The sequence below is a fragment of the Lepidochelys kempii genome, chromosome 2, assembly GCF_965140265.1.
Source record: "Lepidochelys kempii isolate rLepKem1 chromosome 2, rLepKem1.hap2, whole genome shotgun sequence".
Taxonomy (NCBI): Eukaryota; Metazoa; Chordata; order Testudines; family Cheloniidae; genus Lepidochelys; species Lepidochelys kempii.
Genome location: NC_133257.1, coordinates 210,897,044 through 210,912,161, shown reverse-complemented (window position 1 = coordinate 210,912,161; position 15,118 = coordinate 210,897,044). Strand labels below are relative to the sequence as shown.

Genomic DNA, 15,118 nt, shown 5'->3' with positions numbered 1-15,118 from the left:
TTGGAAGAGAATCTAGCCCTATATGTCTGTTTTCTATGATATATTAAAAATAAAAAATTGCACACTAGAAAAAAGTTGTCCCTTTAAACAGATTTAAACAAAATATGGAAAAAGAGTTACCTGAAATGTATATTTAAAAATTTGCATGATATTTTTAATAAAACTTATCTTTTTGTTCTTGGTGTGAGATTCAATCTTCCTTGTATGTCCTTCTCAGCCCTGAAGGTCCACAAAGTGACCTTTTCGGTAACCAAAGCTTAATTAGTTGTGGATATGAGAAGGGCAACATCCTCTACCTGGAGATTTGAATTATATTAATTCCCTGAGATGTTCAGCCTCAACTAGCTTGCTGAAGATCTCTCCTCCTCTTTTGAAATGACTGTTTGTGTCAGTACTGTATATGGCATTGTATCCGGAAGTATAGAGAGCTGCCCAGATTGTTTATGGAATCACTGAAATGTAGGGCTGGAAGGAACCTTAAACGTTCAGTCCACTGCACTAAGGCTGGATAAACTATACTTAGACAATCCCTGACAGATGTAGCTTTGCAGTTTTTGGTGGCAGTGGTGATGGGGATTCCTGAGTTTTGCAGCAAGTGTAAAACTAGTTAATGATTTATGTATTAATATTAACCCAATACTTAATATAGTTAGCTTACAGCTGTAAAATAACTACTTCTCATTTCATACCTAGAGCGATATGGACAACATGTTAGATCTATCTGAGATCAGGCAGGAGATTATGGACAGAGTGGCAGATGTTATCAGGAAAGCCCTGGACTACAGAAATTCTCTGGACACCTACGCTTATCTCTGGGTCGATGACCGGGCTGAGTTTATGAAGCAGTTTCTGCTGTATGGTCATGTTTTAACTTCCGAAGAGAGAGAAGCTCATGCCGATGAGGGAGTGCCTGAACAGCCGCCTACTACTGAGCAGTTTAAACAACAGGTAAGCAAGCAAATAGTCATTTGCAGCTTTAACTTACTCAAATATAAAGTGAGACACGGTAGATGAGGTAATCTTTTATTGGCCCAGTGTCTATTGGTGGAAGGGACAGGCTTCTGAGCTCCACAGCGTTTTTCAGGGTTGGGGAAGGATATCCGTGTCTGAACTAAATACAAGTTGGGACAGATGAAGCATATGGGGTAAGGCATCTTGTAAGAGGCCACTTGAAATGGAGTGGGTAATAAGGGTTAGATTGCTATGCAGAAGGGTTTTGAAGTGGGCTGCTAAGGGTTAGCAGGCAGTTAGCTGTGTTACAAATTGTTGTAGTGAGTTTAAAACCGGTGTCTCTGAGTCCATAATTTTTAGTGTCTGGCTGCATTATCAATTTAAGTTCCCAGGCTCACCATTTCAAGGTGTTGTTGTGCAGGTTTCCTTTGCATATGAGTATTGAAAGATCAGATGTGGAGTGATTGTTTTGTGAAAAGTGTTCACCCAAAGCTGACATGATGTTTTTGGCTTTATCATTTTTCCGTGTGAGTTTATTCGAGAGCGTAGTGATTGTCTGGCCTCACCCACATAGTTATTGGAGCATTTGATGCACTGGATGAGGTATATTACATGTTGTAGGCACATGTAGGACTCTTGAAAAGATGTGTTGTGGGGGGGGGGGGGGTGTTTATCATTGTAGCAGTGGAGATATGTCTGCAAGTTTTGCATCAGTTGTTCTGGCAGGATCTGGTGCTGCTCTGAGCTGGTGTGTCCTGGTCTGTGGGGAGCTTGCTCCTGATGATGAGTTTGGTGAGATTGCAGGGGGTGTTTGAAGGCCAGAAGAGGGAGTTTTGGAAAGGTTTTTTCAGGATGTGGTCCCCATTAAGAATGGGTTATAATTATTTGATATGTTTGTGTATGTAATATAATCTTTTATCTGCTGTAGATTGACATCTGTGAGAATCTTTACATTCAGATGAGCAAGTTTGAAGACTTCAGAACATTTGAAAGCTGGTTTAAGGTGGATGTGAAACCTTTCAGAATGAGTTTGTTAAACATTATTAAGAAATGGAGCTGGATGTTCAAGGAACATCTTTTGAGATTTGTCATTGACAGGTAAAAGTGCACCCTATTTTCAGAATAATTCTAACTTGCTGTTTTCTTCTTAATAGTCATTAATATCTATTAAATAATGTAATATTTCAGCAAACTGAATTTTGCTCTGATTTACAGTGTGTGCAACCTTATTACCTTAAACTTGTTTGTTTATCATAGGATCATAGAATATCAGGGTTGGAAGGGACCTCGGGAGGTCATCTAGTTTAACCCCCTGCTCAAAGCAGGACCAATCCCCAACTAAATCATCCCAGCCAGGGTTTTGTCAAGCCTGACCTTGAAAACCTCAAAGGAAGGAGATTCCACCACCTCCCTAGGTAACCCATTCCAGTGCTTCACCACCCTCCTAGTGAAAAAGTTTTTCCGACATCCAACCTAAACCTCCTCCCCCACTGCAACTTGAGACCATTACTCCTCGTTCTGTCATCTGCTACTAGTGAGAACAGTCTAGATCCATCCTCTTTGGAACCACCTTTCAGGTAGTTGAAAGCAGCTATCAAATCCCGCCCCCCCATTCTTCTCTTCTGCAGATTAAACAATCCCAGTTCCCTCAGCCTCTCCTCATAAATCATGTGCTCCAGCCTCCTAATCATTTTTGTTGCCCTCCACTGGACTCTCTTTCCAATTTTTCCACATCCTTCTTGTAGTGTGGGGCCCAAAACTGGACACACTATTCCAGATGAGGACTCACCAATGTCGAATAGAGGGGAATGATCATGTCCCTCCATCTGCTGGCAATGCCCCTATTTATACAGCCCAAAATGCCATTAGCCTTCGTGGCAACAAGGACACACTGTTGACTCGTATCCAGCTTCTCATCCACTGTAACCCCTAGGTCCTTTTCTGCAGAACTGCTGCCTAGCCACTCTGTCCCTAGTCTGTAGCAGTGCATGGGATTCTTCCGTCCTAAGTGCAGGACTCTGCACTTGTCCTTGTTGAACCTCATCAGATTTCTTTTGGCCCAATCCTCTAATTTGTCTAGGTCCCTCTGTATCCTGTCCCTATCCTCCAGCGTATCTACTGCTCCTCCCAGTTTGACAGACTGTACATCCAGGCAGAATTTGTGCTGCTAATATGCAATCTTAAAGATGAATGTGTTTAAAATATTTGTGTATAATGGGATAGACTTTTAACAGTGCTTTTTAATTAGGTGTAAACGACCTGACTTTCAAAATTGCTGAGCACTGGCAAATCTCATTGCTGTCAATCTAAGCTGCAGGTGCTCAGCACCTTTAAAAGTCAGGCCAAAACTGTTTTAAGATATTCTGAATGAAAAAGGTAGGTAACCATAATGGAAATTAATTTTAAAGATCATTGTACATTGGATCACATTCATTTAAAAAATGGTTTTCAGAGTTGAAATCTTATTTTCTTCTCTTTTGATAGTCTGACTGACTTAGAAGAGTTCATAAAAGTGACGGATGCTGGACTCCAAAAAGAAGTGAATGAAAGAGATTATAATGGACTAGTAGAAATCATGGGGCATCTCCTGGCTGTAAGAGACAGACAGGCATCTACTGATGAGCTCTTTGAACCTCTAAAAGAGACTATTACACTGTTGGAAAGCTATGGACAGAAGATGTCAGACCAAGTTTATGTTCAGTTAGAGGTATTGTAAGATTAAAAATAAAAAAGAACACTCCATACTTATGTATGTATATGGCCCCTCACCATTCTATCTGAGCATTTCACAATCATGTAGAAATTTATAATAGCAGTCACTTTCTTCCCAGCCATAGAAAAAGTAGCTCTTATAAAAAATTTTAAATATATTTGTTTTCTTTGTATGTGAAGACCTTATTGAGGGGAAAACCAAGTCAGAGAACTGTTTGCAATTTAGTTCTGAACAGGATGGGGACCGTAGTCTATTTTTGCCACCTCACACTGTGAGTTCCATAGACTAGGTCCAGCTCCTGTGAAAGTTCTGTCCCCTGCACTTGCAAGCCGCCCCGTAGGAGCGGACTTTTCATGGTTCCAGTGAAATATGGCTATTATGATCACGTATGGAGAAGGAACTTCTCAGGCACCTACGGCCAATCCCATGAAAGACTTGGAATATCAGGACAGAAACCTTGCACTGAACTGTGGACTCTGTGGGGAGTCAGTGGAGTGATGAGCTCATAATGGTCTGTGTTGCTAAGCAGGTTATTGCATTTTGTACCATTTGAAACTTTTTCAAGTTGTGTGGCTTTGAGGACCATCAAGATTCAAGGTTACATATGCATGGGTAGCTGTAGCAAGGTCTGAGGCTGCTAGCATGAGGTGCAATCTTCTGACCAATTGCTGAAATTGGTGCTTTTTGCCACCATGTTAATTTGGGCATCCAATAGCATTGAGGAGTATAAAAAGACTCCAAGACTGCAAACTAGGGCAGATGCCTTCACTATAATATTTCTATTATTGAGGGCAAGTTTTCCAAAGAGCTTCCTTCTTCCTACCAACATCTCAGTCTTGCCTAGAAAACTTTGAATTTGAATTTGGGGATGGGGAGGTTGGGACAAAAAGGAATTTGCATAAAATATTTTAAATTTCTTATCTCCATGCAAAAACAGCATTTCATGCACAAAATTCTGAGTTCTAAAATGGTCTAGAACAACGTGAACTTTTTTTGGAAAGAGAGGTTACTTTTGTAAAGGTTTATAGTGAAATCAGCAGCTAATACATAGGCAATACACATCCTGTTTTCCAAAACTCAATTTGGCTTGTCACATTTATTTTTACTTGCATTTATGAAATGCAGTAGGGGGACCCCTTTGTTACTAGTGAGTTCTTAGCACCCATGACTCATCTTGGGGTGCATATCCCCTCTGTCTACCTATTGGGGAATCGGGAATTCATCTAGAAAGCATTCCAAACACTTATCAGTAACAAACTCTCAACTTTATCAACAATGTCACTGTGTCTATTCTTGGGGGAATTCTACATCGCTGTATGTGCACAGAATTCATGTCCCCTGCAGATTTCTTTGCTTCCCTGCAGAAAAATTACTCCTTGCCGTTTCCCTTTGCTTCCCCATCAGAACAGTCACATGCCCCTCCCCGGCAGCACAGGCAGGTTGGTTCGGGCACCTGGAGCAGCCAGTAGAGATGTAAATCAGTGTCTGAGGTTGGGGGGCTGTGCAGGGGTGTGAGTGTGTGTGTGTGTGTGTGTGTGTGTGTGAGAGAGAGAGAGAGAGAGACACACACACACTCGCTATTGCAGCAGGCTTAGCATGGAGGGGCAGGGCTTCACAGTGCTACTGAGGAGGTAGGCATGGGACAAGCACTGTCCCCTCAGGCAGAGCAGAATCTAGCAGCCTGCCTGCTTAGTGAATTGTTCCTATTCTCTTTGTGAATTCCCTGAGGAGTATAAAACAGGTGTAAAAGTTTTAAGGCTCCTTTACATTGCCAGAGTGGTGTAAAGGACAGTACAGCCTTATAAATGCTTGTGTTGATTTTGTGATTAGAAATGGTCTACATTTTTGGACTGAAAAAAATTTCCTATCAGAATGTGCTCCATGAACTGTTTGCTACTGACCTTTCTGGAGATATTCAGTAGCTAATATAAATTGTGAGTTTGATTCCACAGCCCTCACTTGCTCTTCAGTTGCCTATGATGTAACACTGAGCACACGGCTGCATATTGGTTGACTAATAACTAGAAATAAAGGGTCAAACCTAGTTACATTACCGTTAGGCAAGGAGGTTTGGGGATTTCCTCCAGTGCTCCCCACTCTCATTCTCCATCATTGTATTGTAGTTTAAATAAATTACCAAAATAATTGAAACCAGAGGGATTATATTCTGTTATTTTGACAAATAAAATATGCAGAATTTTGCAGAATTTTATAATATTGCATGCAGAATTTTTAATTTTTTGGTGCAGAATTCCCCCAGGAGTATGTGTCAGTCCCAGACAAAGGTTACCTTTGCTTCCTTGCTGAGTCTAGGCAGCTTTCTGTGTGATCTTTTCTATAGCAGCTTTCATCTGTCCCTCTCTCTCAGCACAAACAAAACTGCTGCCAGCTGCTGCCACATCTTATCCAGCTTTTGCACCAGCTTCAGCCTCTCAGTCACGGAGTGAAGCATCTCATTCCCTTTTAGCTCTGTCTGATTCCTACATGCGGTGCAATGCAGGCTTGAGGAACCGCAGGCTTAGGCTGCCTTGGGCTTGTCCCTGAGCCCAGAGCTGATTCGCTGCTGTTTGTGTCCCTGCTGCTATTACCATAGCCAATTGGTGCTCACATCACTGTGTGCTGTACTTTCTTCCCAGGAGAGCTTGCCACAGGAAGTTGAGCCTACCATTTCTCTGCCTAGCTCCTGTTTGCTCATTTCCCTCCCATCCACCCACCAATGAGAGGGCCCGGACCAGCTTTCATAGCACTGTCCTTGTTTTTTGGAGTGGGGTTTCCCACCTCTCCACAAATGTTGCAAATTATTCTTTTCCACTTTGATCTGGCTGTCAAACTACAGATAACGTATGTTTCTTATTATAAAGGGTTGTGTGCTAACAAACTCTTGCCTAGAAGGAACTAACGTGAAAAATTAGCAACCTGGAACTCATATTTTCCTCATGTGTAGGTCTTCCATGAAAAATTGAAAATTAACTTATAAATTTTAAAAGAACTTAATCTTGTCTTAATTGCATTTACAGAAGTTAATTGTTCATTGCCCTATTTGCTTCTGCTGAATGCATGAGTTTTAGGGACACTTAATCACTTGACCCAGTGATTCCAGCCTCACAGTTGCAATGTTTTCATTACAGACTACCAAATCATTGCATTATCTTACTGAGTCATTTCTGGCAATTACTGTTGGTTATACTCTTCCCTTCCTACTCTGCCCCTCAACCCTCCATATCCAGCTTCTCAAGATCTTTTGTTGTGATGTCTGGAAATCATCAACCAACCAATTGTTGACTTGATTGCTGATTTTTGTGGATATAACTTCTGGAAAAAACTTTCAAATGACTAAGGACCATTAAAGTTGTGCACACGGCAAAAATATGTAACCATATGATCTTATTCTTGTTAACTTCATCCTCTTCCTTTCCAATAATTTCTTATGCTTACTTAATCATTGGACTGGAAGGGATCTTGCGAGGTCTTATAGTCTAGTCTCCTGCACTCCAGGCAGGACTAAGTTTTATCTAGATCATCGCTGACAGGTGTTTGTCTAACCCGCTCTTTAAAATCTCCAATGACAGATTCTACAACCTTCCAAGGCAATTTATTCCAGTGCTTAACCACCGTGACAGGAAATTTTTCCTAATAGCTGACCTAAACTGACCTTGCTGCAGTTTAAGCTCGTTGCTTCTTGTCCTATCCTCAGAGGTTAAAGAGAACAATTTTTCTCCCTCCTCCTTGTAACAACCTTTTTATGTACTTGGAAACTGTTATTGTGTCCCCCTTCAGTCTTCTCTTCTCCAGACTAAACAAACACATTTTTTTTTCAATCTCCCCTCATAGGTCATGTTTCCTAGACCTTTAATCATTTTTATTGATCTTCTTTGGACTTTTTTCAGTTTGTCCACATCTTTCCTGAAATGTGGTGCCCAGAACTGGACATACTACTCAGTTGAGGCCTAATCAGCGCAGAGTAGAGCAGAATAATTACTTCTCGTGTCTTGCTTACAACAGTCCTGCTAATACATCCCAGAATGTTTTTTGTTTGTTTTTTTTGCAACAGCATTACACTGTTGACTCATATTTAGCTTATGATCCACTATAACCCCCAGATCCCTTTCCACAGTACTCAGTCTTCCCTTTTCCATTTTGTATGTGTGCAACTGATTGTTTCTTCTGAAGTGGAGTACTTTTTGCATTTGTCCTTATTGAACTTCATCCTACTTACTTCTGGACAAACTAGACAAATGGTCTGATCATTTTGAATTTTAATCTTATACTCCAAAGCACTGGTAATCCCTCCCAGCTTGGTATCCTCGGCAAACTTTGTAAGTGGCCATTATCTAAATAACTGATGAAGATATTGAACAGAACTGGACCCAGAACTGATCCCCGTAGGACCCCACTTGATCTGCCCTTCCAGCTTGACTGTGAACCACTGATAATTACTCTCTGGGAATGGTCTTTCCAACCAGTTCTCCACCCGTCTTATAGTAGCTCCATCTAGGTTGTATTTCCCTAATTTGTTTATGAGAACATCATCTGAGATAGCATCAAAAGCCTTACTAAAGTCCAAGATATACCACATCTACTGCTTCTTGTTATCTGCTTATTGCATCGTATTTCAAATTAGATTAATTTTTCAGGGCAGGGATTTCACATGTGTGGTTGTGTAAGTCTAGCACAATGGGCCTTAATCCTGACTGCACTATTACAATATAATAGCCCCTGAATGGCCTCTGAATCTCTGATATGTCGAGGCAATGAGAGTTGAGTGCTCCAGTCACTGCGTAAGAGGTGCCCAGTACCTCGTATCTTAGGTTTTATATGATTTATATTGAAATCTACATGGAATAGCTTAGTGAAGTGCATTTTAGTTATTCTGTATTTTTAGAAAAGTTTGACTTATTGTGCTGCAGCTACTAAAATCAGTCCTACCAAGCCACTGCAAGGAAAAAACCCTACCATATCTAACTTACTGTTAAAATGTCCGACACAATTTCTTTGTCCAAAAGAGCCAAGTTGTGAAATAATAATGAAAGTTAATTGTTCTCTGAATATTCGAGAGATTTGAGGTGATATCAACAGTATGTATAGATGGTTTCTAAGTGATCTATTCTGCTGTGTGAAATCTTAAAGGTCTCAGATGAGATAATTTTACCTTGTTCAACAGGAGTTGCCTGAAAAATGGAATACCACCAAAAAAATTGCTGCATCCAGAAAGCATGAAGTTGCTCCTCTTCAGACTTCTGAGGTCACACTAATCAGAAAAAAATGTGCTTCGTTTGATGTAAGCTGAACTCTGAATTCAGTTTTCTAACCTGTTTCTGATGAGAATAAGATCATTGACAATTTATTGCCTGTATTTCTTTTCATCAGGGGAAGCAGATAGAATTCAGAGAAAGATTTAGAGTGGAAGCTCCCTTTTGTTTTGATGCAAAAAATCCATATGTACGTCTAGATAAGGTAATGGGAAAATAACAGAAATGCACATTTTCCTAGAAATCTTTCAGTATAAAATTAAAGTTTCAGTTTATGCATTAAAATAATTGCACATTTTGTATTTGACATGGAACTGATAGAGCTTGAGATTTAACTGCTGTATTCCTATCTGTAGCTCTTAAAACCACTACCAAAACCGCATTGCATTTGTTTTTTATTTTTACTCTGTACTTGCATATTCCTTTAAAAAGTATTAGTGGGATGCACTTTTGAATGCATTTTACACTGTCTTCTTTTTGAAGAAACATGCAAGCATACTGCACTATCTAGTACAAAATGCATACAAATGGTGCATCATAGTGATACTTTTTTATATATAAAAAAACCCTGAAATGGTACTAATTTTTACTCAGTTCACAGAACAACTTTATACTGATAATGAGAAAAGTGACTTGCCCGGAGAGGCAAAATTGTGTATTTATTACAAGAAATCAAAAGCAACAGTGGTACATTTAAGTGAAATTCTACATTGTAGTCCCTACGTTTTTGTGTATATAGGTATGGAATATAACTGCGTATACTACCCTGTAGTCCTCTGAAATATGAAAGACTGAAAGTGAAACATGTAACATCTCTACAATATTTGCTGCAGGCTTTTGTTTTCAGATATACTGATTTGACTGTCATTCTGAACTTACCTAGACCTATTTTGTAATTTATATTCATGAGTCTTCTTTTCTTCCAAGGAAAATCGAGAGCTTGAGGCATTGGAAGAAGAAATTTTACAAATGCAGAAATATGCAAATCTTTTTGAAGTGGTTGTTCCAGATTACAAACAAATAAAACAGTGTCGCAAAGAAATACGGTTGCTCAAGGAAGTGTGGGATACTAATATTTATGTTACAGTAAGAGGTTTTATTTGTTTTTTAAAGGCACATTATAGCTCTAGAAACTATTCTGAATGCACTATCTTAAGGGTTTCTTGAAGCATTCGTAGTTTTATTCTAAAGGAAGTTTTTAAAAGCTAAGCTGTAAATGTGGGAACTTTTTGTTTTCAATTTTTAAAAATTATTTATAAAAAGATGGTATATAGGAGTATGAAGATCAAAATATTGCTATTCTCAATTTTAACTACTTTCAAAATGCTTGCATTATAAAAACAAAACAAAAAAACCCCCACAACCCAAAACTTTAAGCTGACGGGAAGATTGTAAATACATATCAGTTACCTAAGGAATAAAAAGAAACATTGTTACAGACGTTTTTGGTTCTGTTTTTTGTTTTTTTAAAAAAAGACAGACCAAAAATCCAGAAAGCAAGAAAATTCAGCGTTAGGGTAAAGGAATTGCAGAGTTAAAACAAATATGTAATGCAAAGTATGGAAAGAAAGAGTTTAAGATACCGAAACAACAGCCTTAGCTCTGCCTTCAGATCTCTACCACCCTGTGCACCTTTCACACTAGCAGTGAAATTCTGGTACCATTGAACTCAATAACAAAATTTCCATGGATTTCATTGGTTCTGGGATTTCACCCTATGAGTCCATGACAAAAGTGGTCGTATCACAGTTACTGTAGTTCACATACTAAACACTGATAGTCTAGCAGGGAACCCTGGAGGCTGGGTACATCTACAACCCTGTTTCCTTTTGGTACTATATTTCACCTGTGGCTGCAGAAATTTTAAACAATGTCCAGAATGAGTTATGCAGTAAAAGATATGTAGCCTAACCACAAAGGTATACGTTTTGTTTACCATCTCAATGGATAGTAAAACAGGGAGAAGGCAGAGTTATGTTGTACTAAACACATTGCATATTGTATTTTGTGTGGTATCCATGCTGTATATTAAAGCAGCATTAAGTCTGACAGGCTATGTTGTGAAGTTAAAGAGAAAAGCACTTACATTCAGTTGACACCTTCATGTTACATCAGCCTTGTAAAATTCTACTCACTCCAAGAAAGCGGATATTTTTTTCCTAAAACAAACAGTCAGGATTTTGCTGTTTTTTCTTTCCCCATTAACATCGTAAAGGAGAGGTGTGGATTTGCTTGTTTTTGGCAGGTCTGATAAGTGTTCATGGCAGTTTCAGGACTCTCTGTGTGTGTATATCGTATCATATCTAGAAATGTAGATACAGTACTATGTATAGTGTAATAAATGAATATACACACATGGCTCTACTGGCATTATCAGAGATTGAAGCTTGAAATGGCTTTAATACCTGTTTCATGTTTTAGCCTGGAAGACAATGGGTTATTTGGTACAGTCTGGGCTGGCAGTGGTGGTGCAGGCTTGAAAAGTAGAGATACTGTTTCAAGAACTTGGGCTATCACTGGATGATAGAACCACCCATCATATCCATTTATCTACTATATAGCAGAAGCTTGTTTTCACCGACTGTTGTTGACACTTTTATCTGTACTTACTGTTTCAGAGCAACATTGATGATTGGACTAAAACCCAGTGGAGACAGATTAATGTGGAACAGATGGATGCAGAGCTCAGAAGCTTTGCCAAGGTAGGTTCTATTGCTACAATTTATCTGTCTCCCTGCCACCCCTTTTTCACTTTCCCCACCCACTATCTGATGTTTCAGTTTATTTGTTGCTTTTGTCCAAACTGAACATTCTGGAACTTTTTTTTTCTTTAAACCTTTTTATCCTTCTGGCTTAGGTTCCTCATGCTGTGAGTGTATATGGTAAAATCTCACTGTCACTTTTCTGAATTGAGGCAGTCGGAAAATATAAAGAAGGTGGAGCTCTATGTGGGGGCTTCTGCAGATAAAAACCATTAGTCCAGAGATCAGTGGAATTTGCAGGTGTTTGTGTTCTGTATTTGGACAGATTTTGCTAGTCCAGGAGCACTGAAAGTCTGTTGGAGACTTTCACTTGTAGAGAAGAATACCTTTTGAAAATATGGAACTTCTTCCCTTAAAATATTAATAATGGTTTCCTGATGGGAGTTGTACAAAGGAGAAGGCAATAGTTTTATAGAACATGGGGAGATTGGATCAGAAACAGGAACTGAGATACCAGGAGAATTGGCAGGACCCTCTCTTATATCAGTGGTTCATGGGAAAAAGTGAAAGAGAGGTCTCTGTGGACATGGATCTTCCCCCTCCTCCCCCCCAGACTGGTTTTACACCAAATTAACTGGACTTCAGTGGAGGTACTCCTTACTTATACTAGTGTAAGTGACAGAAGAATCAGGCCCATTGTGAATCTCTCTTAAATTTAAACCATGGTTTTAAATAAATAATGTCCTTCTAATCCGGACAACTGCTACACACTACATGTATGTCACATTCATCACATCTCTGCATGTACCAAAGATTTCCCCCTAGTTATTCCCCCTAGTTGGAAGTAGTTTCTTACATGCAATAAACTAACTTATAAAAATATTAGACCAAGTTCATAAGAGCCATAATAAAGGAGAGGGTTCTGGTTTAATCAGAATCTTTTTATAATCACTGTGTAAATATATTCATTTATTTATTTTCAGTTTATTTAAAACTGGTTCATCCAGAGATCTAGGTTAATCTACAAACTTTTTCAATAAAACAGTACAAGTAACAACATGACCAATGACCCAACTAAAACCATCCCTAATCTTGTCATAGTTAAGACTCCCATATTTATGTACCGAAGATACTCTTGGGGGAATTCTGTGCCACTGCGTGTGCACATAAAAATATGTGCAGCTCATTAATTAACTTTTTTTGCGCAGAAAAAACTTTTGCTAAAAGTTGCTGCAGTTCTGCCTTTTGCCCACCAGAGGGCACTGTGGCAATAGACCAGAGCAGCAGCTCCCGGCCAGCTAGGGAAAAGAAGGAGCCTGCCTTCTTCACAGTGCCTGTCTGGCCAGGTCATGAGACAGGGGCTATGGGGAGACCAGAAAAAGTGGAGCTGCTTGGGGGAGGGGTAACACACAGGCTCATAAGGGCTAATGGGGGAGGGCAGCCTGGGGGTGAATGGGAGTGGAGGCACGGGGATGGGGGGAGTGGGACACGGGGTGCAGGGACACATTCATTGACTGAATGGGAGAGGCTAGGGGTCAGCCAGGGTCTGCATGGGAGAAGTTCCCTAACAATCCCTCCCCGCTCCCCCAAAAAACCCTGTTCCATACTTTTCCCACCCATACCCAACAACCCTCCAAGTTCACACCCAGGCTTCTTCCCAGCAATTACTTTCCTCTCCCTCAGTTCCTCCATTACCCCTGACTCCCCCAAGCGTTTGCACTGCTTCTGAGGGGTGCGGGAAATACTGTTCTGTATTGTAGTTTAAATGAATTATTACTCAGAGTTCTGTATTAATATGCCTAGTAAGGAAACTATATGTCAAAAACATTTCCTCAATCTTTTTTGTTGTCTGTATTGTTACAGATGTACTTGCTGACAGGTATTTTGAAATAAATGACCAAAAATATTTGAAACTGGTGTGATTATATTGTGTTATTTTGACAAATAAAATATGCAGAATTTGCAAATGTTATGCACAGAATTTAAACCTTTTGTTGCAGAATTTTTGGCACAATTCCCCCCAGAAGTAAGAAGAGATGTTTTGGAAAGAATTTTTTTTAAACACTATCAGCAAGATGAATGGTGACTTTATGATAGTAGCACGTAACCATGACCATTATTTTTATCCTGTTTCTTAGGAAGTGTGTTCATTGGACAAGGAAATTCACTCCTGGGATGTATACATAGGTCTGGAGTTAACAGTGAAGAACCTAATGACATCACTGAGGGCAGTATCAGAATTGCAGAATCCTGCAATAAGAGAGAGACATTGGCACCAACTCATGAATGCAACAGGTGTAAGTATCCAGCAACAAACAATGCTTTCTCATGCCATCAGTATAGTGGTACTTGGTGGCATCCAGTGTGTAATTAAGCTAGTGGTGCCAGGAATGAAAGGAGATGATTGGTTTCCAGGATCAGAGCATATCCTGCTGGTGCAGAAAGGAAGGTTTTGGATTCCTAGATCCCTTCTGTGTTGAGAGGTGACTTCACAGTTTGTACAAGAACAAAAGGAATAATCCAATCTTCTGAAGTCAAACCTGGCTTGCTTAGTAAAAGGGTTGCCAACTAGATTTGAAGGGAGGGTTTGATTACGGGAAGGGATGATCTCTTTTCTGTGTGTACCGTGCCCAGTAAATGGAGCCCAATCCTGATGGAGGCTGTTATAAATATTTACAAATAAACAGCAGCTGAGTGCTGCATTCAAGAAGCCCCAGAACACAAACATGGGAGGTGCCGTAACATGCCTTTCCAGCTCTCAGAATAAGTATGGGACCAGTGTCCCACAGCATTCTGGCAGGATTAAAATACTGCTAATAATTATTGTTAAAAACAAGCTAATAGTAATGTGGATGAAATGTTTTAAGGTTGTGATGGAGCCACTGATGAAGTGAAGAATGCCAGAGAGAGAGAAGGATGCAAATGAGGTTTATTTATTTATTTATTTAGAAGACGCACACAACCTTTTCATAGCAAAGGCTGAAAGAACAGGAGGGTGGATTGTGGGGCTGATGCTGGATAAGACAAAGAGGGAAGCTGGTATAGGAAAAGGGTTGTTCATTTTACATAAATGTTTGGGAATAGAGCTGGTTGAAAAAGGAATTTCACAAAAAAAAGTAGAATTCAAATGGACCAACTTTTTGGGTTGGGGATTGTAATTTGTCATGAATTTTTATAGAATTTTCAGCTATTTTTTAAAAGGAAAAAATAGAAAACTGAAAAACAAAACATTTCAACTTCAATAAAAGGCCATTTTTGGAGGAAAATTTTTAAATGTAGTAATTTTTCAATTTAGCTCTAATTCTGAGTATGCATGACATGACTTCTGAATTAGAAACATAGACGATGAGGGCAAAGTATGTTTTGGTTGAGGTGACAGATTTAGCTAAATCAAGACAACTGGAATATTAAATAAAGAGGGTTTTGAGTTCATGAAAGAATTGTACTAACCAAAAGAGGAGGAGAAGTGACAATACGGGGAAGGGAAAATATAATTTACAGAG

The 15,118-nt window shown here is 39.5% G+C and overlaps 1 protein-coding gene across 1 annotated transcript in view; it reads left to right on the top strand.

Moving 5' to 3' along the window:
- The window catches only part of DNAH11 (dynein axonemal heavy chain 11), a 289,112-nt gene that overhangs the window by 56,975 nt on the left and 217,019 nt on the right, over positions 1–15,118 (top strand). Inside the window, exons 16-23 of the mRNA XM_073333745.1 lie at positions 694–948; positions 1,880–2,049; positions 3,436–3,658; positions 8,826–8,942; positions 9,032–9,118; positions 9,841–9,999; positions 11,532–11,615; positions 13,754–13,912. Of these exons, the coding sequence (XP_073189846.1) occupies positions 694–948; positions 1,880–2,049; positions 3,436–3,658; positions 8,826–8,942; positions 9,032–9,118; positions 9,841–9,999; positions 11,532–11,615; positions 13,754–13,912 (1,254 nt within the window). The remainder of the gene's footprint in view (positions 1–693; positions 949–1,879; positions 2,050–3,435; positions 3,659–8,825; positions 8,943–9,031; positions 9,119–9,840; positions 10,000–11,531; positions 11,616–13,753; positions 13,913–15,118) is intronic.